At 38.6% G+C, this 27746-nt stretch overlaps 2 protein-coding genes across 2 annotated transcripts in view; both read right to left on the minus strand.

Annotated features, from left to right (window-relative positions):
- epn3b (epsin 3b) overlaps nucleotides 1–5384 on the minus strand; it is a 31440-nt gene extending 26056 nt beyond the window's left edge. Inside the window, exon 1 of the mRNA XM_084716068.1 lies at nucleotides 5038–5384. The gene's annotated coding sequence lies outside the window, so the exon portion shown is untranslated. The remainder of the gene's footprint in view (nucleotides 1–5037) is intronic.
- A 1666-nt stretch (nucleotides 5385–7050) lies between these two features.
- mycbpap (mycbp associated protein) lies at nucleotides 7051–27628 on the minus strand. The gene is made up of 19 exons (XM_084714130.1): nucleotides 27502–27628; nucleotides 25981–26105; nucleotides 25682–25838; nucleotides 24864–24961; nucleotides 24539–24716; nucleotides 23210–23325; nucleotides 22913–23063; nucleotides 21951–22069; nucleotides 19338–19462; nucleotides 18787–18895; nucleotides 17298–17496; nucleotides 16967–17154; nucleotides 15547–15687; nucleotides 13917–14015; nucleotides 12220–12344; nucleotides 11964–12091; nucleotides 11772–11890; nucleotides 8120–8299; nucleotides 7051–7140 (listed from the first exon to the last, which is right to left on the minus strand). The coding sequence occupies exons 1-19, from the start codon at nucleotides 27548–27550 to the stop codon at nucleotides 7066–7068; spliced, it is 2481 nt and encodes an 826-aa protein (XP_084570256.1). The 5' UTR covers nucleotides 27551–27628; the 3' UTR covers nucleotides 7051–7065.
- Nucleotides 27629–27746: the final 118 nt, after the last annotated feature.

Genomic DNA, 27746 nt, shown 5'->3' on the forward strand with positions numbered 1-27746 from the left:
CTCCTCTTGTCCCCATCTGCTCCCACAGCTCATTTTGTTTTGGTGTGTTGTTTTTAATTCTTCCTGCTCTGATGATATTCTGTTGTAATTTCCTGTAATTGGTCCAAAAGTCTGAACCGTCCAGATCGAGGTCCAGGGAGGGTTTGACAGCTATAATTTTGGTCCAGATCAAACTGGGAAGTCAGGTAGGTGTGAAAATGCCCCAAGACTCTTCTAAGAAAGGTTTATGCAAGTCGCTTTGAGTTAAGACAATTTAGACAGGCATTTTAGTCTGAGACTAGGCTGAAGCCTTGTCTCTGAAATCTGATAAATTGCTCAAGTTCAACCCTTCAACCAATGAAACATAACAAACCAACATATGTGGACATATAGCACAGCATAGGTTTAATGTTTTATGCCTCAGACAGACAGACAGACAGACAGACAGACAGCGGTGATGAAGCCGTCCAGGGACAAACAATAATCCAAATATTTCTTGGACACAATGGCAGCAGCACCCATTGTGGTTTTACTTGGATATGAACTTGGATATTTCTGATTCACAGCTACAATTGTTCTAGATTCAAATGACTCATCTGAGTGTAATAACTTAATTCCACTCTGAACCACAGTCGCTGAGTTAATTCACCTGACGAAATCATCAACTTGAGTCACGATGCTCAAATCCAGAGACAGCTGATACTGTAGATCCTAATCATTTGAATAACACCATGCAATATCTGCTTTAAGCTACCTCGTGACTTAAACTACTAGGGTACACTGGGAACGGTTGCAACAATGGGACAGTCGCAACATGTCTTATTCCTCCAATCAGAAACATACTTGAGTGACGATACTCACACTGCACATGCTCAGTTAGACCCTCTACCCACCAGAAAGACAGGAGACACATATAACATCTGCTGCTGCATGTACTGAAAAAAAAACTTCCTTTGGAGGTATGAAAGTATTTTTTTCATGAGTTGTATTTTAGTTATACTGTTCTGACCTTTCGTATGAATTAATCAAAACCTAATAAGTTTGAATTGCTGTGTCTACGTCAATGTGTCTGGTTAGCACATGATGTTCTGTCATGGCAGACAGGACCAAACCATCAAAATGTTGTCTCTTTTAAGTTGTGTCCCAGATTTCTACTTTCTTACTCTGCCAGATTTTTACACAAGTATGATTTATATCAGGCATAAAAAAGTATTAGCTATACCCTAAGTACCCCTGTCTCACTTCCTGATAACAAATAAGGAATACTGCTCAAGCGCTGGTAAACTTTTTTTTTTTTTTTCTGGACAAATTCAGTTAATAATATTGCTATCAGATGTGTCTTAACTATAACATGTCATAGCTCTTCTAAATCACAACTAAATAAGAAGTATTGTTTAAAATCTGTATTTTGAGTTGGATTAAAAGAACTCTTAGCAATTTTAAAAAATAAAATGACAACTCACTATGACTGCTCTGTAAATTTAAAACAAAAAACAAAAAACATCTTCATCAGACATCAACTGACATTTATGCTACCCCAGGTGACAAAACAATTAGAAAATTAAATAATGTGTTTGAAATTAGGGTTGGGCTGTATGACAAAATTTTCATATCACGTTTTTTTTTAAAACTCATATCGGTTTCATGGTATTTGATGGTATTTTTTTTTCATGCAACAGTGTTCTTACCCACATTTTCTTCTAATGAGAAAAGAATTACTGCAGTTGATTGGCTTTAAACAGCCCATTTTACTGTCATAAGGACTGTATCTTTTTTTTTCATGTTCAGACACAGGTAAATGCATAACTCCCTCAAAGTATGGTTACCATCACATGGACGACTATACAATTAAACGTCCCCATCCACGCTAGTCGGCACCAGAAATACTAGTAGTTTTAAATATTTATCAATATTTCATTCATGCATGATGCCAGTTATCTGTTGCCTCTGAGATTTTATGTAGCCACACGGCACTAGTCAGATCTGCAGCTCTGTCAGACGGCAGCCCCTCTCACCCAGCGCGTATGAACCGATCGCTGTGGCAACACCAGATGTTTACATCAGCAATGTCAGACAAATGAATGTAGACTGTGACAGAATAAGCTGATATATATTCACTCGACTGGAGAAACATGTGACCACATTAAGCACATACACAGACATAAACCTGCTGCTGCTGCCACTACTAGCACTGCTAACGTTAGCCACACTGTGTGTCAGGCTGGCAGCTAATGTTAGCTCTGGATCCTTTACCTGCAGACACTGTGACCCTCTCCGGTCTGAAAAGGTGAAGCGTTTAGTGAGTTGTTGTCATGTTTTGTACATTAATGTGTAAGGCTTGTATTGCACAGAGCAAAGTAGCGCGCATTTCAGTGGCATTTAAAGTACGATTTGGCATTGTAGACTGTGATTAACATCTTCAAATGGCTCTTAATACATACAGTATTTTTTTTCAGACAGTGTTTAACATTATAAATTCTGCTAAATTTTAACTGCTTTCTGAGTATTTTCTTTAGACTTGCACTGATTAATCGGCAATGCTCGGAATCGGGCCGGTTTTCACGTGACTGGCCTTGACCGGTGACCGGCCGGTCAGCGTCACAAATCCGATTCTGTGCCCGTCATTGTCACACACATGTTCTGCACGATGGTCACGTCATGCGTGCAGCAGACAAACTGACCGTGACGTCAACACAGCGCTGATAACAGCTACACACTCAGACACACGTCTGCTTGAAGATGGTGTCAGAGACAGATTCAAAGAACAGGATAAAGAGAAGACAGACAGTCTACAACGAGACAGAGCAGCTGACAATGTCGCAAAACAGCCGTAAACTCTCCCGCACTTCAGGCTAATGCTAGCAAGCTAGCAGCAGACTGCTGTTCACAGAGGGACAGTTAAAATCTCACCTCCTGTTCTGGCTGAAGAAAAAACAACCTGTGTTGATGTGTCTCCTCAAACATTTTCTCATCCAGACTCCTTTAACTTCTGTGTTTGTTTTTCTCACGGCAAAGTTTTACTTCAAACTGCTGCACCGCGTTAGTCTCCGGTTTGTTTACATCCGCTTCCACAAAAGATCACGTGAAATCGCTTCCCACGAAATCCCGCGAGATGATCTTGCGAGATCACGTTCACCCAATTCATAATCTTAATATAAAATTATAATAAGGCCTGGTTGTAATCTGGATGATTTTGGAGAAAGTATTAAATGAATATTTAATAGTCAGTGTCTTATTATGAACACATTTACAAGAAAAGTTGCAAAAATGTTTGTGAATGCTGTCAATCACAGTTCTTAGAAAGACTGAAAATCAGAACCGGCCAAAATCGGAATCGGTAGGTCAGACCCCTCAAAAATCGGAAATCGGAATCAGCTAAGAAAGAAACTAAGTTGAAATCTTAGTGTTAGACTACTCGACTAGTCTAAATAGACAGGGAAATTAGTTGCCAGGAACATCCGCTGAAGCAAGCACGCCTGTGGTGTTGGTGTGAAGCAGTGAAATGGGTCCCCGCTGAAACACTTTCTGCCGCACACGTTCTGGATGTTGTTTGGGCTATTCACCGGTTTGGCGGAATATGAAAAATTTTAATCATAACAAAAAATAAAGACTGGTTTTTGGTATGAACTGGTATACCGCACAGGCCTATTTGAAATTACTACTTTTTGTAGTTTATTGAAAAATAAACAAACAAAGAAACAAATAAATAAATAAAATAAGCCGGTGCACCACTTGAGCCAACAAGTTTTTTTCAGTTATATTAATTAAATATATGTTCATAAGGTTTTACTAAATGAGTTCATGTTGACAAAAAAATCTATAGTACACTTAATCTATGTTCTGTGTGTTATACTAAGTTGGCACCATTAAACAGCTAAATAAATAATCTTGCATTTAATAGAACAACATATGTTCATTGTTCCATTAAATGCAAGATATATATAAACACACACACATATATACACATATGTATATAAACTATGACTTTTGTGTGTCTGACAGAGTTGACAAAATTTAAAATGCTATTTAATAATAATAATAATAATAAAAATAATAGGAAAGCCTTCCCCAAGCTCAAGAATGGCCATAAACACATGAGACTAACTGTACCAATGACGAAATATAAGATACATTCTGGTGTTAATATTACAGATCACCATATATGGTGTTAACACCTGTTAAACCTGGTCAGATAAATCAAGAATAGTTTTGTTTAATTTGTTTTTATTGCTCTTTTTTAAATAAATCATAAATAATTTATGGTAATTTCAAATGAATAAAATCAAAAGTTTTTTCTTTTTATTTATATATTTTTCATGACCTCTCAGGGCTCACCTGCAGGGCCTTACTGGCCCACACTTTGAGAATCACTGCATTAGGAGGTTGACCAGTTACAAGTTTGATTTTTTTTTTTAAAAAATTCCCAGCACAACTGAAGAGTAAACATCAAAACCCCCTCAAAATATGGTTTTGTCCCAGAATGAGTAATATATAAATATTTTGTCGATGTCGTTCAAATAGTCTCTGAGTAACTGAGAGGAATGCACCAAGTGTTGCAACCGTCCCCGGTCCCCCCTACAACTCCATCATCCACATCACACCGGGTGACACACACAAGCCACCGAGTAAGTGGTCAAGTTTATTCGCTCACGAGCTCCGGTGTGATGCGTCAAATTGCTCGAACGCAGAGGACTTACGTCACCCCGTTGTCCACGTTTGGAGATGCGCATGCGTGCTGTGGCAGCAGGTGTACTGTATTTTTCAGGTGGAGAGGAGGAGGAGGGAGACCATGGTGGGTCTGCATAATGCATTACTCAACCTCCCCCTACACACACACACACACACACACACACGCTCTTGCGGTGGATTCCTTGTGCGAGTTGCCATGTGTGGCACAGATTCCTGCGCGAGGCCAACTACCACTGGAGTTACATGTAGGTCGGCATCAGAGATCAGTACACTGCAGACTGCATGTATAAACACACTTAAAATGAGAATTATTGTCCGAGAACAGCTGAGGAACTGACCCCGCGGTCATTTCAGCAGCATGCAGCTTACCTTGCCCATCGCTCATCTCCCGCCGTGTCCACTGAGCATCCTCGCCTCTCTGCTGCCTCCTCTCCAGGTCCCGATAATTTGCCCTCCGCTGGGATCGGCTGAGCAGGATAACCACAACGATCCTCCACCCGCACGTATCTCCACAAAACGCGAGAAGAAGGAGCCGAGCGGTGCGCGTTTTAGGAGCTCTTGAATGGGAATGTCAGCGTCTAGATCCCGGCCTACCCTGGGTGACGAGAGCCGCTCGGGCGGACAGTGAGCGGTGAAATCCGCATAGGACGAGGATAAGCCACAGCGCACTCCCTCTCTCACTCACTCACTCACTGAGGCAAGCAGGCAGCCCCTATCCACACACACACACAAACACACACACACAGAAACGCACACACGGCACCACCGGCAGCACGGTGAGCACGCACAGCACACACGGCCGTCACAACCGGGGAGCGTAAAGAGGGGCAGGCAGGGCAGGGAGGGGGGGCCACGCGACGTCTGCAGAGTCAGCGGGACTGTTTACCATCCTCTGATGATGAGTGTGAAAGAGTGAGAACAGGATGCTTCCTCATGAATATCTAAACACAAATAAGATTAAAAGTACTACAAGGAGAGAATGAAACACTCTCAATTTATTACTGATGCTCTTAAATGATGAACATAAATTAACCATCCAGGAGAAGATCGTTTGTTTCTGCATACTTTAGGTGGGAATTAACATAGTAAAAATACTTTGTTACTGTACTTGAGGGTTTTTTTTCAGGTGTCTGTCCTTCGCTTGAGCATTTATTTTTCTGACAACTATCGAACTAACTATCGAATCCTGACATTTTCAGAACAGACTTGTTACTTTAGCTTTTAATGCATTTGAGTGGAATTATTGCTTACTTTTATTTTGCGTTGTAGCAGACCACTCTAACTGATTTCAAATAAAATGGATGCAACATTAACACAAAGAGAAGACAATTTCTTGGTGTATCAATCAGTGCATATCACACTTGACAGATGTAAGAAGATGAAAACTTTGATACACAACAAAAAAGACTTAAGTTGAAAAACTGATGTAACAAGACATAAAAGATGTAACAAGGTGAAAAATAACAAAAGACATAACAAGACAAAAAAGGAAAAATGACACAAAAGACACATCAAGACAAAATGGACAAGAGGAAAAACAAAATAAAAGACGTAACAAGTTGAAACAGATGAAACAAGATGAAAAACAACTTAAGTAAAAGACAAGACAAAAAAGACGTAACGAGGAAAAATTAAATGAAAGACTTGACAAGACAAAAAGACAAGACAAAAAAGACGTAACAAGAGGAAAAATTAAATGAAAGACTTGACAAGACAAAAAGACAAGACGAAAAAGACGTAACAAGACAAAAAAAGATGCAATGACAAAAGGAGGTAACAACACTTAAAAACTGTGTAAATGTAAGTAGATGAAACAGACAACAGGGAGGCTCAACTGGAGAAAAGGTGACATTCAGTTAGCAGCTGATACAAAAGTCCTTCAGGCAGCAACTTTTTACTTTTACACTTTACGTACATTTCAGAGCCTGTACCTTTTGACTTTACTTGAGCAAAGAAGTTGAATCAATACTTTTACTTTTTCCAGATTCTTTCTTCCTTGACAGAATGTGGTGTTTGGTTCTGTTAAACACCCAGAAAAAGTCAATAAATATTTTTCTGATAATGATTTTGTATTAATGTATGATGACAAAAAAGTTTCTCCAGACATGAAAAATGTTAAACCTCTTTTTCTACCACAAAAACGCTATTAAAATTTTATTTATTTATTTATTTTAACATTTTGATGTAATATTCCCCTGTTTTATATACTGTCCCCTGTACTAAAGCGATTTAATTAAAAAAAAAGATGAGTGAGTGACACAGGAGAACAAAAGGTTTATTGATTTTGCAACAAAACAAGGTATTAAAACAGATTTCTTTGACACGTTTTATCACATGCAGTCATGTATAAATGCAGTGGGCTGCTCTGCTGCCTCTCATGTGCTAATAGTACATGTCCTATTCATGTCCCTCATGAAGCTCATCCATCAGGTCACACAGGTTGTCCACCAGCTCCCCCATCAGAGCATAAACCTGCAGCATAGACAAACAGATTATAGATTTATGTATTCACAGGGTGTACATAGAACCGTAGAAGACCTTAATGAACAGATATTTTACTACATTTAATCCCTGCAACTGCATTTTAGTTGTAAATGCTTTGGTAACCAGTGTTGCCAGATTGTTTCAATGTTTTACAGCCCAATTATTGTTCAAAACACACACTTTTATACAAAAAACACCCAAATATCATCTGGAATTAACAACAGCAACAGTACTGCGGATCATCACAAATTTTCAACACAACAATAAAAAATTCAAGTGTTCACAAGCACAGATAGAAGGCAATGTAACTATAAAACTTTTATTTATTTCTGCCCTGATAAACTCAAACAAGCTTTGACAGAATGGATGTAAGAAAAACCTGAAGGTATGATAATACCAAAATTAAAAAGTATATAATACAATATTTACTGTGATATTAAAAACAAAGAAAAATGAAAAAAGAAAGGTTTTTCCTTTTATCTCATATCTCAGTATGAATACAAATTATGTTATATCAAAGCTGTTAGTGACTGGATGTGTTTGAATAGTGATGGAATACAATTTATAAATATATTGTTTAATATGCTGAAACTTTTTAATGTACGTACATACGTAAGATAAGACTACACACAACTGGAGTCAACCCATGCTAAGTGTCTGACAACACTCTGGATAGGATTCCTACAGAGACAGACATTTTTGATAAGGAGTAAGATCCAGAAACATTATCGCTCTGCCTTTATTTACAGAAACAGCTGTTTTATCATTATTATATGTCATTCAAACTTTCCACTGTTCCAACAATCACAGAGCCTGGTTTGGTTGAAATAAACCCTTAATTCACCACATTAGATGTGAAAATATTGTACTTTAAGTATTCTGTTTCTTCTTCCCTGATGTCCGACCTCCTTCTTACTCCGCTTGATATTTTCATGAAAAGTAAACTGAACGAGTAAACTAGACTTGCCTTTTTGTGCAGGAGCCTTGTGTAAGTGTCCATCACCACTGGCTCTACATTTTGGTCAACGGGAGGTTGTTGACTGGCGATCTCTGGACCGGTGTCAGTCAGCAAGGCCGATTCCTTCCCTTGTTTTTTTCTAGAACGTTTCCCCGCATCATCCCCTCTTTTCCCCCTCCTTCTGTTGTCCTACGAAAAGATAGAAGACACACAGAGTTAAGGCTCATTTATACTGCCTTCATGTACAGAAACACCTGTCACTGTCCATATACTTCTGTGTCCTTTATGTTGTCATGCAATAGATCCACTAGAGGGCGCCATTCAAAGCCAAAAATTACCCCAAAGAAGAAAAAGTCCAGTCAAAAGTTTCTGATAATGCAAGATTGATTTATTGCACGACTGTAATAATGAACCACGCACTCTGGACAATGGACAGCACTGTGGTGCCTTGTTCATTGACTTGTCCAAAGCTTTTGACACAGTTGACCATTCAGTTTTAATAAATAGATTAGCCTCTGCTGGTCTAGATCAGAATGCTTGCCAGTAGTTTACAAGCTATCTTTCAGACAGAATCCATTGTATTGTTGCTACTCACTCCATCATTTTGAAGGTCACTAAAGGTGTACCACAGGGTTCAGTATTAGGGGGTTTAATTTTCATGCTAGATATTAATAACACTGTCTCTTTTACTAATAGTTGTAAGGTACATTTTTATGCTGATGACACTGTGCTTTATTCGTCCACTTTCACACTGAGGGGAGCTTTATCCATTTTGCAGACTGCTTTTCAGTCATTCCAGCACACACTTCTTGAACTTAAACTGGTTTTAAATGCAGCAAAAACAACATTTATGCAATTTTCTAAATCACACTTTTTGGAGGAAATTAATTTCAAAATTTGCACTCTCTATGGCTCTAACCTTTCCCATGGAAATACTTTGGATTTTATTTATTTTTTTTTATCCCGTTTGAAATGTGCCACGAATTCAAGAAAGTCTCAGTTTATCAGAGAACTGTTGTGTGAAGATTCGTTATTAGAAAGACTGCACACCCAGCGGTGGCGTAAGTGATGTTACGATACTTGCGATGCCACACAAGCAACAGATCTTGCTCGTTCTTTTGCTTCCCAACTGATAAAAGGACCAGGAGTCACAGGACAAGACACATCAGGTGAGATAATGTTTCACTGGACTGCAATGTGAGATGCAGTCAATCAAACAAGCTAAAATGAACTGCAGAATTATTTATTATTATTGTTTGAGTTAACGTATAGCTGTTTGTGTGTGTGTGTGTGTGTGTGTGTGTGTGTGTGTGTGTGTGTGTGTGTGTGTGTGTGCACCACAGACGGCTTGGACTGGTCCAGGTGCTATTAATTCACACCCTGGGCACACAATTGGAGAGCAGGTGCACATCTTCATGCAGTGCTCTGTTACCATGGTACCCTGTGAGTAATAAGGCTGTGCCTTACCTGTGACTCAACCATGACACTGAGAAGAAAATCACTCAGCAAAATATACAGTCACAGACAAAACTGTGTCTCTTGTCTATTTCTAAAATGTAATACTGAATCTCTTTTTGCCTTTGATGGCTGACAATGGAGACATGAACCATTAGAAGAGAGGTGTAACAGGTCCTGAGCCAGATTCATCCCCTGAGGGGTTTTATGTGACAACCAACTGAGCCACCGGGACACATCATCTCATATCAATTTGAACAGCACAGTCAGTGTCCTCATTAACATTCTCAGTCCCTGTGCTGACGGTGAAAAGTTGCTGAAATTCAGATTTGTGAAAAGGACGACACAGAGTGGCTGGGTATAATGAGGAAAAATAATCATCTGCATTCAAAAGAATGAGTGCTAAATGATCTTTTTTTTTTGCTCGTGATCTCACCCGACCAGTCACAGTGCCACACCATGAGTGGCCACTACTGTATTCTACTACTAAACTACTGTAATGACTTCTCTGTGGGACAAAACACTGGATGGACATTGTTTCAGAAAACTAGCGTATAGGACAGCAGCTACCAATCGTCTTCTTGAAGGGACCCCTTCTCCATCACTGAGTAATCTTATGACCCCTGACTGATATATGGGAATTTCATGTTATATTCCAGTAGTTTTCAAACTGGGGTCCAGGGAAAAACAATGCTCCTTGAATGGGTTGCAGGGGGTCGTCAGCAAGGGAAGAGGAATAGAATATTTTATCTTTTATCACATTTTTTGAAGCTGGGCTAGGGCTCGACTGATACTAGAGTTTTGGGTCTGATGCAGATTCTGATAACGGAGGAAAAGAAAATCACATATCAATATATTAGCCAGTTGTCTTCATACAGAGTATAAAACACAGGTGATAGAATATACACATAAACACATATTTTTTCACTTCCTCAGAAGCGGTGGACACAAAGATATATAATGGAGGCAGGATATTTTACAGGTTAACAATAAACATTATTGTCCAAAATTATATCAGGGCACTGAAACAGCAAACTTAACTAAACTGTAAACTGTTTACTAAATAGTTAACACAATAATTTGTGTAAAATGAGAAATGAGAACTGTGCAATTTGATGAATTTTGAGCAGATTATTTCCTGTGAATACTGCATCAGAGATAAGTTTTCATGGTAGTTCTAAGAACTTCCGATACAACTCTCTGTATTATGTATCTTGTTTTTTTAAAAAATCAATCAGACATACTTACTTTTTCCTTAATAAATTTGACTAATTCTCTTCTTCCTGATGCTTTGGCTGTAACTGTGTACTTTTCCAATGCAGGACAAGGATTAGGACTTGAGGTTTAGCAGAGAGTGAATTCTCTGTGATTACAGATTGTATCCAGGTCTTCACAACCTTTTCTTCTGAGATTTCTGTGAAGTTTATATCTTAAAGCTACTACAAGGAGTTTTTAAGTGGTCATGAAACATTCTCAGTTTAATACTGATGTCTCTATATGATCTACATAAGCAAATGAGACCATCTGCAGGAGGTCTCTACACTGATTACAATGATTTATAGGCAGAATGAGGCAGAAATGGAATATAACATTCATACGTGTCTTTTCATTCATTTATAATTTCATGAAAATAAGAATCATTGTGTTTTCATTATCTTAGGATGAGCTGCAGAGCGTTCTCTCCCATGGAGGTCACCATATTGATCCCCCGTTTCTACAGTAACACAAAAAGGACAAACTAAACACTGGCTCTAGATACAACAGCCACTACAGAGTCTCCTACTTGCTTTGGAGGGGAGGTTGAGGAAAGTGGTATTCAATTGGTTGCAATCTACAAGCTCATCACTATATGCTGCTACATCCTACACACTGGTCCTTTAAAATCAAGAAGGCTTTGCTACCTCCGTGTGGAGCTTTAGCAACCCATAGTGGGGGTCAGGACCCCTGCGTTGGTAACCAGTGCAACAGAAGATAATATTGTAGTCAGTAGGTGGCCAGGTTGTGCGGAGGCAGTCACTAGTGACAAGAAAACAGGAGCTGCTTTGTTGAATGGCAGATGACTGAATGATGAACTGACAGCTTGTTTGAAGTGGTGACGCTGACTCATGGTTGGATCAGCTGAAAATGAACTGAAGTGGCAAAGCATTTTGTGGTAGCCTGCCTCTGTTCAGGCGAAAGCAAACACATCTACCTTATTCCCCCTCACCTCCACTGATTCTTCAGTTGTCTCTCCTTTGTTGGCATCTTTAAGTCTGGACTTCGCCCCACTCCTCGCAGCTGCTCCTCCTTTTTTCTCACTCTTCTCATCTGTCTTATCAGCCATATCTGTGATGAATTCACACAATGGTAAGTGAGCAGCATGAATCTCATATCTTCCAATGTCTGAGTGAAGTCTCACCAGAGTCAGAAATGTTGGATTCCTCCTTTTTCTCGATCCACGTTTCACTCTCTGGAAGGCCCAGCAGGTCTCTGAGCCACACGGCCTCAATGACCATCGTGTCCAGCAGTTTCCTCCACAGCTGCTGCCTGCAGGGGGCACCACACACCACCATAACCTGTGGGTTCACAACGCTGGGTGTGCAGGTGTGGAGCGTGGGTGTGTGTATGACAGAGCCAAGATTGCCATGATCGATTTGAGTGAGTCAATGCCTCACCCCATAGCTGCTGTGGTCGGATGATGTTTCAGTTCTGAAGGTTCACAGAGCTGCAGAAGCACAGAGTTGAGCTGGGCCAGGCTCTTTTCTTGAGCCGAGTCGTGCCCAGGCAGCGACAGAACAACCTTAAGTAGAGGAACCGATGAATGAACAAATATGTCTCTGATGCGTCAGCATGGTATAAATGTTTACAGAAGGGTACACATGCATTCAAAAAGGCCATTTCAACTATAACCTGCTAAATGAAGCTGTTATAACTAAGGAGTAACACAGTGTTAATAGTTAATTAAACTTTAGTGAATAGCTATTTCACTGTTATTCTTTTATTAGTTTGTGTAATATAAAATAAACAAAAATGACAATTATATTCTGATTGAATTAGTAAACTAAACAGTTTATTGTTTTATATAGGCTACTTTATTATTAAGCATTTGTCAAAAAGTACTACATGATTTGTAACCCTCAGATGGACCAGATATTAGTAACACTTTATTAATGGTTAAAAATTTGTCGGAAAATGTCTATAAACAATATTATATAACAGTGCTGTCTTCTTCTCTTCACTTGTCTTATTTTCTATATCTGTTGTCATGTTATGGCCTTTTTATATTTATATTTTAATGAAAATCTAAAATTTTATGCACTTCTCATTGAGTCATTTTTTCCCTGTGGTAAGAAAAATGGTATTGAATATCGATACTTTTCAAAGTAGAGTATTGAAATTAAAAATTCCATTATTGTGACAACACTAAAATATACCCAAGTACTTTTTGTGCCTTTACCAGGATGTTGTTATTGCGAACGTGACCCCAGAGCGCTGCCCGTGCAAAATAGATGATACAGGGTTACATACAGCATCACAGTTTGAAGTTCAGAATGTGAGAGCAGGGAGTGGATCGTTATTTGCAAATGACTATTACCTAAAGTTTAATTATGATGCATGTGTTCTTGGAAGACCTTTTTTAGTTTTGTAATACCTTTATGTTTTCATGGCCACAGGCATTATGTTTTCGGGTCACCCCATTCTCGTGAACACGATATGTCAAGAACGCCTTGAGGGAGTTTATACAAATTACAACTTGAAGTGAAGGATAAACTAGATTAGATTTTGGAGGTCAAAGGTCACAGTGACCCCACAGAATACACTTTTGGCCATAACTCAAGATTTCACATGCTGATTATGACAAAATTACCCACAAATATGAATAAAATATGGATAAAATGATGAGGTTATGACATTTTTAAAGTTCACTGTGACATCATAATGTTCAGCTCTAAAAACAGTCCTCTGTACTCCTCTGAAAAGAAGTCTCTATGTGAGGACAACATGTTTCTCACTGGAAATGAATAACACTGATTATGTTCATGGACAAAATATAATACATACATAATATTAAAGTTTTGTTCACATTAGGGTTAGTCATGTTGGTTGACTTCCTTCCTCACTCTGATGTATACCCATATTTTCACATGAATTATAGGAACTAGCAACTAGCTGACAACAGCTAGTTGGGGACACACTACTACCTTGAATAACCTACATATTTCTTTGTGGTTCAACATTGTTGGAAACAGGGATAATGTAAGTACACAACTCAACAAAATACATAGCATATATCATACATTTTTAGACATTTTGAAGTAGAAATGTTACATATTGTAGCTTTAAATACCATGGCATTGCAGCATGTCTTTACCTGCCGGAGTGTATGAACAGAGAGATCCCAGGTTTGTCCTGGATTCACTTCCTGCCACAGTCTCTTCAGGTCCTCCACTGGCTGATCGAGATAGTACAACTAAAACAACGTATGAAGCAGTAATGAGAGTAAAAACGTGAGCACAGGACACCCGTGAATAGAAATTACTGTCACGCCACAGGAGGATCGCCGCTGATAGCTGTCCTCTCTAACAAATGTGATGCTTGTCATTATTTTTATTCACTCCTCAAGGGAAGAGAGGAAATATGTCCATCCCCTTTTGTGATGATAAAATGTGAACAGCCGAGAGAGCTGTAATCATCCTAATATCTTGTAATGACAGATATTATAGGCAGACTGAAGTCTATTAGATAGACTTTGTAAGGAAAGGTCCTCCATTTATCCCAATTACAGGTTAGATTACCTATAATAAGAGATAATGTTTCTCTCTTGATGTGTGGTTAAACTTTCCAGTGGTGCTTGCAATCATTCCCTCACATTTTGTCTATTACAGCTGAAGAAACTTGCTCTATATTCATGAGACCAATCTAATCAGGCTCCCAATTAACCCAGTTAAAGTAAGGTTCCTATTGCACTGCCATGGCAACACAATCTGTTTTATACACTGCGGAGGCAACAGTGACAGGTTTAAGATATTAGCAGTTATGATCTATTATTAGTTAGAGCCACCATGAATTATTATGGCAATAATATAACTGTGGAGAACGAAATGAATGCCTTTTCTCTGGTTAGTGAAATGAAAAAAGAACAAAACATTAATGGGTCGCCTCACACTGAACGAGGAGGTGTGGCTAAGATCCAGACTGAACATGGAGAAACAAAGATGTCTGATATACGGAAACAAAGATACACAAAATCAGGCCACCTAGCTGTATGATGAGCAATGTTCAGAAGAGGATTGTATGAAAATGTAGTTGCGTTATGGCCACACACACAACATTTATTTAAGTTCTGAGTTAAAAGTTAGAATTCTGATTTTCGTCTAAGGATGCCATGGAGGAGGAAATACTAAAAAATGTTTTTCAAGACAGAGAAAACCCACTGCATACTATGAGTAAAAGCATTATCATCTTCCATTACTATTATCTTCAGTTTGTTTCATAGCAAAGTGTGTGTTAGCTAAGTGTCTCGTAATATTAAAGAATAATGTGAGTGAAGCGTGCTGCTTTCTGACAGTAACTGCCATCAAACAACACAGTTACGTGAGGAAAAAAAGACTAAGACGCTTTATGTAACTTCCTAAGCGAACTCCTTAGCTTAGGGAAGTATTCAGATTAAGGGACAGACTTAAGTTTAAAACTTCAGCTGGTTTATGCAACCAGGCACTCAATTCTGACTTCAAACTCAGATCCCAGAAACTCAGATTACTCCAATATTTTTTTCAAATGTGTCCTTAAATCAAATAAATTATGATCATGCCAAAAAAAGGTATCTGACTTTGACTCAAACTACATTTAAAACTAAATATAAAACTAATACTAAAAATGTTATGGGATCATTATTAATAGGCAACACTGAGACCCTAAGGAGGGTTTGTAAAAAAATGAACACTGATCACAAACAAAGTGTGAACTGCTTTCAGGAAATTGCTTCCACCTGTGGGAATTACCTTGGGGTTTTTGCTTGAAAACTCTTGCTCTTCAGTAATGCAGAGTTGTGGAGGAGAGCTGGGTGGGGTGCGGACCCCCTGCAGCAACTCGTACACAATGGACCGACACATTTTTACCGTCACTATCTTTTCCAGCTTCCTCTGTTCGTGCACACACAAGAGAAACAAAGACAAAAACACACATGGGTTTCTGTTTATTAAAAACCTTGAACACCAGAGAAATGGTTATTTTTTAACCCTTTTTGCTCTGCACTCCGATAACAGTTGAGCTCACTTGATACTTTTGTCAGCTTTTTCCTTTTCCTGGCGTATGTATTCACATCTTAAGTCAATGATAGCAAAACACTAGCTAACCAGCAAGCTAATGCCTGATGCAGATTAGCTTGCTAGTTAGCATTTTGCTAACATTAGCGAACTTAAAAAGTCTTTTAACATCTCTTACATGCCTAGCACATAGCATATCTTAGTACAGGAAACAGGAAAGGAGAAAGTTGACCGAGGCTCGTAGGGACTAATGAAAAATTTAAATACTAATATATAAGCATTCTAGTTGGCTCGCATTGGGTCATCTTATCATATTTTGCATAAGCTTGCAAAATATTCACCTAACAAGTTGTTTATGAACCTAATTTCTGCCTTAACAACTAGATTAAACACCGAAAGAGACCTAATGTAACCTAATTGTCACTTCAAACAGAGATGAGTTTTGTTTTGTTTTTTGTGATCATTGATTTACAAAGGTAATCTTTGCTGGCATGGCTGCAACCATGGCAAGACTTCCCTGCAGAGTCTCAAATGACCTTTTCTATGTATGTATATGTACAACTAAATAATGCTAAAATTTATTGACATTTCAATGGACTAAATTACGTCCAACAACAAAAATCTACTCAGATGGGGGAGTCTGTATTCTGACATCAATGTAAGTTAGTATCTTCAAGCCTAAATGTGCTCACAAGGACAATCGATTTCCATGCACACAGACGTGAAACCAAACATGCAAATTATATGAAAACTTGAAAAGTATACTCTATATGCCTTGTTACTTGACATGCATTCCATAAACTAATTTCCTATTCTATGCATATTATTCAGTCTAGTTTTCCAAATTTTCAAAGCTTTAGAAATAAAACTATCCCAAACTGTGCCACTAAGACCAACCTCTTATTTTCATGAAACCAACACTGTACACTGCAAATTAGAAATAGTGACCTACATTATTTGTACCAAATTAACTAACTCACTCTCAATTGTGAAAAAAACAGAGTGTGTACTCAGAGCACAGGCTGAGATGGTCACAGAGCTTGCAGAGGTCTGCACTGCTACATCCTGCAAGTCCTAAGGTACCAAGCTTGCTAAACAATTACTGGAACACAAAGCAAAAAGGGGCGGAACTTAGGAAGGGTCAGTTGTACAGCACCTGTAGGAAAAGCCTCTGGTCTGCAGTTTTGTCCTGGTACAGAGCTATTCCTCGCAATGTGACCTGCATGGAGGCTCCCTGCAGCAGCACTGGGTGGGTGCTGAGCTGCCACACTTCTTTTTTGACGCCTACCTTTGCTGACTTAAATATGACCTCCACCCGTTTCGTGTCGCCTGGAAGGAGCACACCTTGGACGGGAGGGGAAGCAAAATGGAAAGCAGAAAGACGACTTGACTACTGGTTGAAAAACACAGTATGACGGACTGACACAAGGACAAACAGTGTATGACGTAAGAGTGGTGGCAGCAGGTGTATGCATGTTTGCACGTACCAGAAGAGGAGTCAAAGTAGAAGCACGGACTCTTTGTTTGTGATTGCATGTTAGCAAAGACAAGAGTGCGTGGCACGAGAAGCTGCTGCCAGCTGTAGAATATGGCTGTGCTGCCTTCATTGTGCAGCTCCAGATGGGATGAGGCGATTTCTCCAACTAGGGCCTCAAAGATTATAGTAGCAGTGACTCCTACTTCTCCCTGATGAATGAGTGTCGGAGAGCCACACACATATCAACCAAATACACTTCAATAAGTGTTTAAGGCGGCAAAGCAAATAACACATTACCTAGCCATCTGTTCATAGATATGCTTCTAGTACACAGATGAGGACATATCACTTGTAAGACAGATTGTGTGCATGTGGTTGTTTGGCTTTGTGCATGCTGTAAATTCTCACAGAAAAGCTGGTGTTCAAATATTGTTCCAGTCTCAACTAGTTGCACAAACAAATAATGGCTGCTTGCTAATTAAGGCTGGGTAGAAAAACACTGAGGGGGCTGAAATAACCACCATCATAAGAGATAAACAGCTGAGTCATGTTATACTCACCACTCTGATGCTCTCAGTTCCTATCTTTAATAGAAATAATGTTTTCATACTGTGATTCCAATCGTTTCTCTGTTGCCACACACATGATTAGTGTTCAGATGCAACAAAAACAAAATGGATATTATACTGAATTAGTGCTGCAACTAACAATCATTTTCACAGTTGATTAATTGGTAGATTACTTTCTCAGTTAATTGATTACTAGTTGTTTCATCTATAAAATGTCAGAAAATTTTGATAAATGTTGATCAGTCTTTCCCAAAGCCTATGATGTCGCCAAAGATAGAGCCCAAAGATATTCACATAGCGGAGTAAAGAAGCCAGAAAATATTCACATTTATGAAGTTGGAATCAGAGAATTTTACTTCTTTTTAATCAAAAAATTACTCAAATTGATAAAATTGACTGGTCTAAAAAGCTGGTGATTAATTTTATCATTATAACTTAATTATTAGTTTATTAATTAATAGTCAATTAATCCTTGCAGCTCACACTCATGGAGCTGAAATCAAACCCATGGCTGTTGCAGATGTCACCCTCAGTACTTGGGCCACACACTCTACCAACTGAACCACCAGGGCATCCCATCTGAATCTTAACGTTAACTTGTTTTTAGACTTAGTTGACTTATTATCTTCAGTTTTTTTATTGTTATTATTGTTATTTTCTGTTTTGTGTCGCAGTTTGGTTAGGTTTAGGCAACAAAAGTGCTTGGTTAGATTTAGGAAAAGATAATGGTTTGGGTTAAAATTGACCATTACCTGTGTGTTACAAAGCCTTTTCTGGTTGAATGATTTGAAGGTTAACCTCTTCCATGTGCAAATTTATCAAGACAACAGGTAAACATGGAGGATACTTCTGATAAAAGTCTGTTTTTCTCTGATCCAAGTAACAGAGACAAGTTGTGGTTTGACATTTATACCCACTGAACTTCTGTACCTGGTTAGCGGTAAAGTTTCCAGTCCAGCTAGCAAGCTGACCGCAGAACCTCAATGCTGGAACGGGCAGAGCATCTGACCGAACATTATCATTCTGTGCCACTGAATTACTGTAGAGCACAAAGTGACAGTAGCACCACATGAGTTAGACAATTAGGGAATTAGCTGTGTGACAATTCAGAAGTTGGAGCCCTCAAATAAAAGAGCCTGTGAGCTGAAAAACAGATTCTCCACCTCCATAAATAGGGACAGTTTACCCGTTAAATGCCATTATGCATTTAAGCCTTTCTTGTCCAACCTGAAATTATCAAACTTTACGAAGCTGCCCTCAAATGAACAACAATGTGTAAGACCAGTGCTAAACAGAGACAATTGTCATGACATGAGTTTATGATACATTTTGAGACATTTAATAACACATTGAGGCTAATATTAACAGAACATACTATATCTCCAGAAAACCTGATTTAGACCCTTTCAGTCAATAAAAAGTTAAAGATGGGTTAACTATGGCAATGTCAAATAAAACAGTAAAGCAGAGTTTTTTCTTACAGTTTCTCCTTCTTCATCTCCTCATTCTCTTTCTGCTCATCTTCCTTCTCCAGCGAGGGACTATGACACACTGTGACAAAAGTGGATGGCTTGCCAGAGCCAATCACCTCCAGTCTATCGAAGTCCTGTAATCAAAGTGCAGAGAGTGGTGCTTTTGAAGGAAGAGGTCAGCTTTGCATGTCCACTCAACATTCTGGTTCCTGTAATTGAAAATCAATACCCAAAGTCCTTTTCAGTCCAACTTCAATTGATACCTCTGTCCTGTCCTCTCACATCCAGAAAGTACAGCCAGAGAGGGCAAAACTGGGTAATGAAACCTTCGACGTTACAGGACGAGGTGTGATGGAACACACTGTCCGGTTGTCAGTGGCTGAAAAAAAGCTAATCAAGATGCACCTACTGTACACTGTCCATCAAACTATTTCAACTCAACTGTTAGAGTGAAACTCTTATTTGCTCTACACTTATTTGTAATTACTTTACATCCTTTCCTCAGACAACATCTGAATGTCATCTGAACGAGCTTATCAGAGCTCTGTCATGATGTTATGTAACAGGCAGAGTGAAGCAAACAATGCAAATGCAATCTATAGTTCTCCTACAGAAGAAGTTGAACTGTTAAGGATAAAGCTGAAATTTTGAGAGTAAAGTTAAAATGTCGAGAATAAAGTCGAAATTTTGCATATATAGTTGAAATTAAAGCTGCACAACATATTGTTTGAGCATCGTCATCGCAATGTACGTGTGCGCAGTAGTCACATCGCAGGTCCTGCAATGTAGGAGGCAAACGAAATCATCTAATTTAAGGGTACCTGACACATACTGCGCGCAGCAATCCACCAATCACAATCGTTCTTAATCAGTTTGCCAAAGCAGACCACGCCCCTGCATATGCAGTGAGTCCCAAGATCAGTGCAGGTTAATTTTCGATAAGATGGCAGCAGTAACATAAAGTGCTATTCAAGTCATCTGGTGAAAATTCCTGTATTTTTTCATATCACAATATATATCGCAGGGTTAAAAAAAAAATTGCAATGTCAGTTTTTTCCAATATCGTGCAGCCCTAGTTGAAATGTTGAGAATTTAGTCAAAATGTTGAGAATGAAGTTGAAATTTTGAGAAATAAGAAAAACTTTTGGTCAAGCCATTTAGCCACGGCCATTCCCAAACTTTATTTTTCACCATGACTTATGATTGCCAAGTTTCATGCATCTTCGAGCATGTTTAGCTGCTCAAAAATGTAATTAAACAGAACCAAGAAGAAAAAACAACAACAACAACAAAAAACAATCAGAGCATTTTCACACCAAACTATTTAGAACACTGAAGGCATGATTTCCTTCCTCCCTTACAACTTACCCCCCTCTCTCTTCTTTTCTCTCTTAATAACCCCTTCACATCCCCGACACCATCTCTCTCCCTTTCCACATACAGTAAGTCACAAAGCCACAGACAAGTCAGCTGCTGACAGGACGATCTGTCTCTGTCTCTGTGCTAGTCAGAAGGTACTTCAGACCCAAATCCCCTAAGCATCACATTAGCCACCAGCACGACAGAACACACTGCTACCATCTCCTCTTATGTCACATGCGCGTGTGTGTGCGTGTGTGTAAGTTTGTGTGACAGAAAGAGAGGGAGAGATAGAGAGAAGAGGATAACAAGTGAAAACAGAAAAAAACATGTAATTTGAATAAACCTTAATCAGCACCTGTTACTTAGGGTGTTAATAGGATTAAATGGGAACTGGCTGTGCGAAGAAGTGCACATTTTGTCTAAGTGTTTACCCCAGAACCTCCTGGCCCTACTGATAAAGTCATTGTAATGCAGAGCGAGCATTAAGACACGTTTAGTCCCTTTTCTTGGGCTCTATTACCCTACAGATCTCAACAGTGCTGCTCTATGACTGAACACGCTCCAGATTTCATAACTGTACGCCATGTATGTGAACAGACATGATCATTTATGGAAAGGCTGCATAGCTTGTTGCGTTTTGCATGCATGTGTGTATTTGTGTGGGCGTACGTGTACATTTGCTCGTTTTTCTTGCCCATGTGTTTGTTCCTTGTACTGAAAGCCAAGAACACCCTGCCTGAGGCTGGATGTTCACAAGCTGTTTGTGAAACTTCAGACTGATGATGAACTGCTAGCAGCTAGAAACAGAGTGTCCTGGGAGTGTAAGCACCTTCAGTAGGATGTGTGGTCGGTCAACGATTGCTCCGATAATTAAATTGTTTGTGTCAAAACAATCTAGATGTGTGCAGTGCATATGAAATTAGGTGCTTGTACACTGTTAAAGAGAACAAAAAAGGCAGATTGTAAATTATGTGCAGTTTGGATTGTTGCATCTCAACATCCAGGTGAGACTAGAGATTAGAGGAATTTGAGAGTTGTAGGGGAGGTGTGGGGGAGGTAAAGAAACAAGTGCATGCCAGTGTTCTGAAAACAAGGAGAAGGTTATCGTAGGTTAAAGCACTGATTTGGCCAGCTGCAGCACTTGATAGACATGCCCTGACGGTAACAAAATAGTGAAGGTACAATCGGATCACTTGTAATAATTTGTGCGCTGTTGACCCAAACCAGCATTCAGTGTTACAGTTTGTATGTTTGTGTTACCAGTTTTTTTATGTCCATGTCTTGCAGGACCTCTCTGAGCCCCTGGCACTGCTGTTGCAGGTACGCACTCTGGTCCCAGGTCCGAGAGGCTGGACGCAGTGTCTCTGCGCAAATTATTCCTAAAGGATGAAAAAGTCCCATAGAGAGAAGAGTTTAGAGTTTTCAGTTGTCTTTTGTTGTTTAGGTACAACCAGTTGCATACAGTTCATTTAGCATTACCTCTTCTTACAATTCATCTTCTTTTATAAGCTTATTTGAAAGTGTCTGTGATTGCCTTTGATGCAAAGTCTGGGTTGCATCAACAAAGATTAATTTGATCTAAGATCAGTTCTAATCAAAGTTGAGCCGAACGAGGTTTAAAATGAGCAAATCCAGATTTAAAGTTAAGCAGAGCTCTGTTGTACAAATAAAGACTAATCTCCCTTTAGTAAATCTTTACTTTTAGTAAAGTTTAGTGATGTAAACTGAAATTAAAAATAGTTCAATTAATATAGAGATATTTGTTACGCAAATTATCATAAATAAATAAATTTGTTTGATATCTATCTAAAAATGGAAACAGTTATATTGTTTGCTAGCTAACTAAACAGCCGGTTAGCCTAGTTAGCAAGCTAATGATGGCTCAGCAGAGAATTATTTTGCTCATTCCATCTCAAAAAGGCAGCTGTTTTAAAAACTAAACCTCCTCAAGCGTATGCTTAAAGCAAACACTGGATCAAATTTTAAATTGGAGTTTGAAGTTTTGGTCCAAACAACATTAAATTTAATTTTAGTTTAGAGGAAAACAGTTGAGATTTAAAGGGAGGTTTAAATTAAATCTTTGTTTATTAAATTAGTTTAGAAACCTGGCTCAACATAATTTAAAGTCAAGCCACAATTTAATCAGTTATTAAGGATCTTGGGGAGGAGCACTAGGTTTCAAGGCTGAAAGGAACAGTTGGAATAGTAGGTGTGTGTTGTACCTGATTCCTGACGTATGCTGCTTGGTTGTGCGACATGTGTGACAGGTTCCCACCTGCCCTGCTCTGCCTGAGTCAGAGTGGCTCTGATCCCACTCATTTCATCTCCATAACGCGGGGGGAGACTCCAGAACTCACTACCCACACGGTAACCCTAAGACATTGAAGTAAAGACACTCATGACATAAGATAAATTTATAGCAGAGCTTTAGAGATTTTATTTGTTATACTTAGACATACTATGAGTGTCACAGATGACTAAAGACATAGTAGAGCAGAGAAAGCTAATGTGAGTCATACATATCCAGAGTGGATGAGCGGCATGGCTCGGTTTAGAAATTCCCTCTTCTCCTGAGTTTCTCTGAAATGGTTAGCCTGGTTCATCAGTAAGTTTTCCACCGGCCTGTCGAGCAAGTCTTGAAAGAGTTGAAAAGATGGATAGACAGATAAATAGACTTGTAAACATGAGATGTTATTGCAAACTTTGAAAATCAAATATTTGTTTTTAAATCAAATATTTTACTCTTTAATTTGCTTAAAATGCAAAACCTCATATCAGATTCTGTATTTTTATAATTTACATGTTTATGTATGATTTATAAATAATTTATAATTGGTTTGGATGTAAACATCGTATATATAAACTGTACTGAATATCAGCACGGCTGTGTTGTATTTATACAACAGTTTTACCATTTATTAGTTAGCAGTAATAATAAACAAAAGATTATGATTTCTTTGTTTATTTGGCTCTGCCAAAACAAACAGTTCTGCAGCTGGATTGAAACTAGATAGATTGAAACATTTCGCAATAATAGTAACACATATGCAGGTAAACATGAGTATCTTCCCTGATTAACAGATCAAAAACTGTTAAAACTGTTGTGCCTGTATCCTGCTCTGTACTCTGTCAGATTAAAAACTGTGTGACAGCAAGCCAAAAGTAATAAGCCCTGAATCATGCACTGGACGCCTCCTGTCTCCTCCTGTCTCCTCCTGTCCCTATCTGTTAGTCATTGCAACATTAATGTAGGCTATGTATGTAGGCTTCTTGGAACACTTGTAATTACATGATGATACATGTAGTTAAAAGTCCCAGTCTCTCATCCAATCAACTTACTTGGTTGGAACTACCTCTTAAACACATTGGATAAAAGGAGCAACAGTGACCTGGTGATTCCCAAATAGTTAGCCCACATTTATCTGCCAAATAGTGAGCCCACTGTTAAAGGTCGGGAATGCAACTGTGGAGAAATACTGTTTATATTTGAACTCAACAGCCAAACAAATCTACCTCCAGAAGATCTACCGTACCCCCTCTCCTTCCCCTTGAATTAACTGTTTATCAATGATTCATGAAGTGTTTACAGCCTAATTAATTACCTAATTCTAAAGCCTTCATACATCAGTTATAAGTAGTCTTATTGGAAAGTGGTACCATGGTATATTTTCTTTAATCATTTAATGCCTGATGCTGTACTGGTCTATTGTTAATGATAACAAAAATGAAGATAAGTGGGTTTATTGTGGCATCTCTAACATTTCTGCAGGTGTATACAGGTTAAGGCTGTAATAATGACGCATTGGTCTCTCTCTGGTGCAGGCTGCAGTTCTCTCTAATCAGTTCACCTGATAAGAAACCCTGCTGCTGTCTGCGCTGCGTCATGTGGTTATGCCAGTGCTGTAGGGCATTGCCCTGGATGTTTCTGTAGCCTGAGTGGTGCCCACGCTCTTTCTCCACAGCCTCAGATCGATGCCTCCCTGGGGTCTCAAATGGAGGATCTAACTTTGGTATTCGCTTCACCAACTAGAAAGTGGAAAGAACCAGACACAGTCACGTTATTTCTACTATTGCTGCTTTTGGCTGATAAAAAAATAAATAAATAAATAAATTAAATACTGTATTTTCTTTTCATGGCTTCACATTATGTTTTTTTTTCCTGAACCTCCTTACCTCTGTCTTCCCTTTGGCCTTCAGATAACTTCTGAAATCCTCTAAACTACCCAGGATGCTATGTGGAAGAATCATGCCTTGGTCATCAAACCGAAGTCCTTATGAACATGAGTCGAGAAGAATATAGACAGAAAAAATAGCAATTTTAGACTTAAATAAGAAAAATGTAAGACCCTAGCAACTGAAAATGAGTACTGCCAAATAGTGAACCGGAATGACAAATATATAAAATCTAGCCTGCATGCTGCAGGGACAATGAACTGAAGCCCAAGATGATCGCAACATTAAATTACAGTGCAAGTTGATCAGCTGTACATGTAGATGTAAAACAAAGTCCTTTATCCTGAAAACAAAACCAACGGAAAATACACACTGTAGAGTTTGAGTTCAGTGACTGCCTGTCTCACTGCCCACCAGATTCCATTAACACCCAGCTAAATTTAAACAATATAAACATCTACTCCTTCTAAAAGATTATTAGTGATTTTTTATGACTCATAAACAGACACTTACTCATTCAGTGAACATTCAGCATTAATTTTACCTCTAATAAATGAGAAATGCACAGACAAAAACTGCCATGGATATTTCAAAAACATTCTGACTGTGGCATTGTTGTCAGAGAAGCCAGTATTTCAACATAGTATATTTCCTTAATCTATGATGACACATTATGGACATTTTATAATTAGTGCAGTAAACATTTTACAACATTCTCATTTAAGGATGCATATTATGACTAGGACAACATCTCTTATCTTTCAATACACTACTGTGCAGTGTGTTATTATGCATGAAGGCAAAAGAATACAATTAACCTGGGTAGTCCAGAGGTTCAAAGTTAGGATCCAGGTTCAGCGACTGAGCCACCGCCCCTTGTGCAGCATTTCTTAGTTCATCAGTTGTCTGTGTCTTACAGCCACGTGCCATGAGCACTGGTTTCTGACCGTCCTTGCGTGGCCTTGGCATCGGAAGCTGCAGTCAAAATCAGTTACATGTAGAGCTGTTTTAATATGAAAACACCTTGGTGCCACATGCACATGATTTGTATTTAATTTGGGGGCAAAGTCATTTTCCAACTAATGGTAAATACTCTATATGACTGAAATAGCTTTACTTTTCTGAGGTCCTGTGGGTGAACAGCAAGAGCCTGAATATCCTTGTCATAAAGAGTGGTGGAGGTATTGGACTGGTCATCACCCAAGATATACACCTCCTCTGATGTTTTTAGCTTCTTCTTTTCTGGAGAAGAGGAGAGAAATGCTTGGATTTGTAAAACTGGGTGCTAAAATACTTAAAAGTAGTCTCAGTCTGTGTGTGTTTCTAATCTCTATACACATAGATTATAATGATTCATGTTGTTTATGAGTGATGTCCTGATTTTAACATTTTAAAAAGTGGTAAGAGGTTCTACTTCATTGTGCACAAAGTACCTCAGTGCTTGCACACATACACACACCCACACACAGAGACAAAGAGATTACCCTGGACCGCTGACATGGTTATGCAATTCTGTTAATTTCTCCTTATCCAATGTGCCTGATTATAGTTTCCATGGCCACAACAACAATTATTAATCCTTGGCTTTTGTAAGTGTTTTCGCTCTGCTTCCTCTCGTTTCCTTCATGGACTCAGTCCATTTTTTCACACAAGGGCTTTGCTTCGTTGGGGCCAAAAGATGCCCTCGACCCCTGAAAAAAGAATTTGCTGCAGTGTTTGTATATGTCTTTGCAAATGAATTGGAATTACCAAATGGCAGTCATTCTGACCTATATTCTGACTAACAATTTGCGCATTCCTCCCACCCATGTAAGGCAATGGATATGTAAAGACTTGTTGCTTCCCACTCTATTTCTAAAAAAATAGGGTTGGAATGCAGCTAAATACATTTACTCAAATTCTGCATCTAGATACAATTTTAAAGTACTTTTTATACTATTATTTGTTAATATATTCTAAATTTAATTATCTGTATGTGTTATGTGTGTATGCATGAAGGGACTACAGTTTTGTTTTTCCTTGCACAAGGAAAAAAAAATCTGCTGTATAATTACTAGGGCTCCATAATATGGTTAAAGAATATATGTTATATTGTGATTACTTTGAGTTGCAATGGTCATGTTTGCATCATTTTCATTGTCGCTTAAAAAAACTATTAAAATCATGATTACTCCACTGACATTACATTCATTAGATAACCTGTGGTATTCTACAGATTCACATTATTAAAACAAAATATAATCAACAAATGCTGGTGTACTATTACAAATTAAGATGAGATAAGACTATATATGAAGTGGTTAAAGTAGACCCATCTTTATTAGCTGCACCATTGAAGTGATGTAATGCATCATGAGCTTAATGACATATTAATCTGAAAAGGGCCATTGTGCATAATAACTACGTTTACTTTGAATACTAGGTTTTATTGCTAATGTTTTGGTACTTTTAGCTGAGTATATTTTTTAACTTATATTGTTATACTGACTCTTCCATCACTGTAAATAAAAGAGTCTTCAGCAGGCTAATCATTGTGTGCGACAAAAACTTAGCGTTAGCCTTCATGTAGCTAGAGAGGTGGAGAAGAGACAGACAGACAGACCGAGGTGAAAGACAGACACAGAAGTTTGAAACTGACCTGAATGACTTGGAGGTCTGAACTCCTTCGGTGACTCACCGCAGCTCATTTGGTCAAACTGAGTCACGGATAAGTAATGTAGCAATAGTCAGCAGTGCTAACCAAGCTAGCCCTACGCCCCAACTGCAAGGAGGTAATGTTAACCGTAACCATGGCAACGGACGCTTCACAACCACAGTGCAGCAGAGCTTTAAGCACTACTCCCAGAAGTTACAGACAATTAATAGAAAAGGAAAATGAACTAA

This window comes from Lutjanus erythropterus, chromosome 3 (genome assembly GCF_056507025.1).
Source record: "Lutjanus erythropterus isolate fLutEry1 chromosome 3, fLutEry1.hap2, whole genome shotgun sequence".
Lineage (NCBI taxonomy): Eukaryota > Metazoa > Chordata > Actinopteri > Lutjaniformes > Lutjanidae > Lutjanus > Lutjanus erythropterus.

Coding starts and splice junctions, on each gene's coding strand:
- mycbpap (XM_084714130.1), bottom strand. CDS start 27,550: ATGAGCTGCGGTGAGTCACCGAAGGAGTTCAGACCTCCAAGTCATTCA. Junction 25,839..25,980: donor ACCCACAGGACCTCAGAAAA/GTAAAGCTATTT, acceptor TTTTGACTGCAG/CTTCCGATGCCAAGGCCACG. Junction 11,891..11,963: donor ATCCAACATTTCTGACTCTG/GTGAGACTTCAC, acceptor AATTCATCACAG/ATATGGCTGATAAGACAGAT.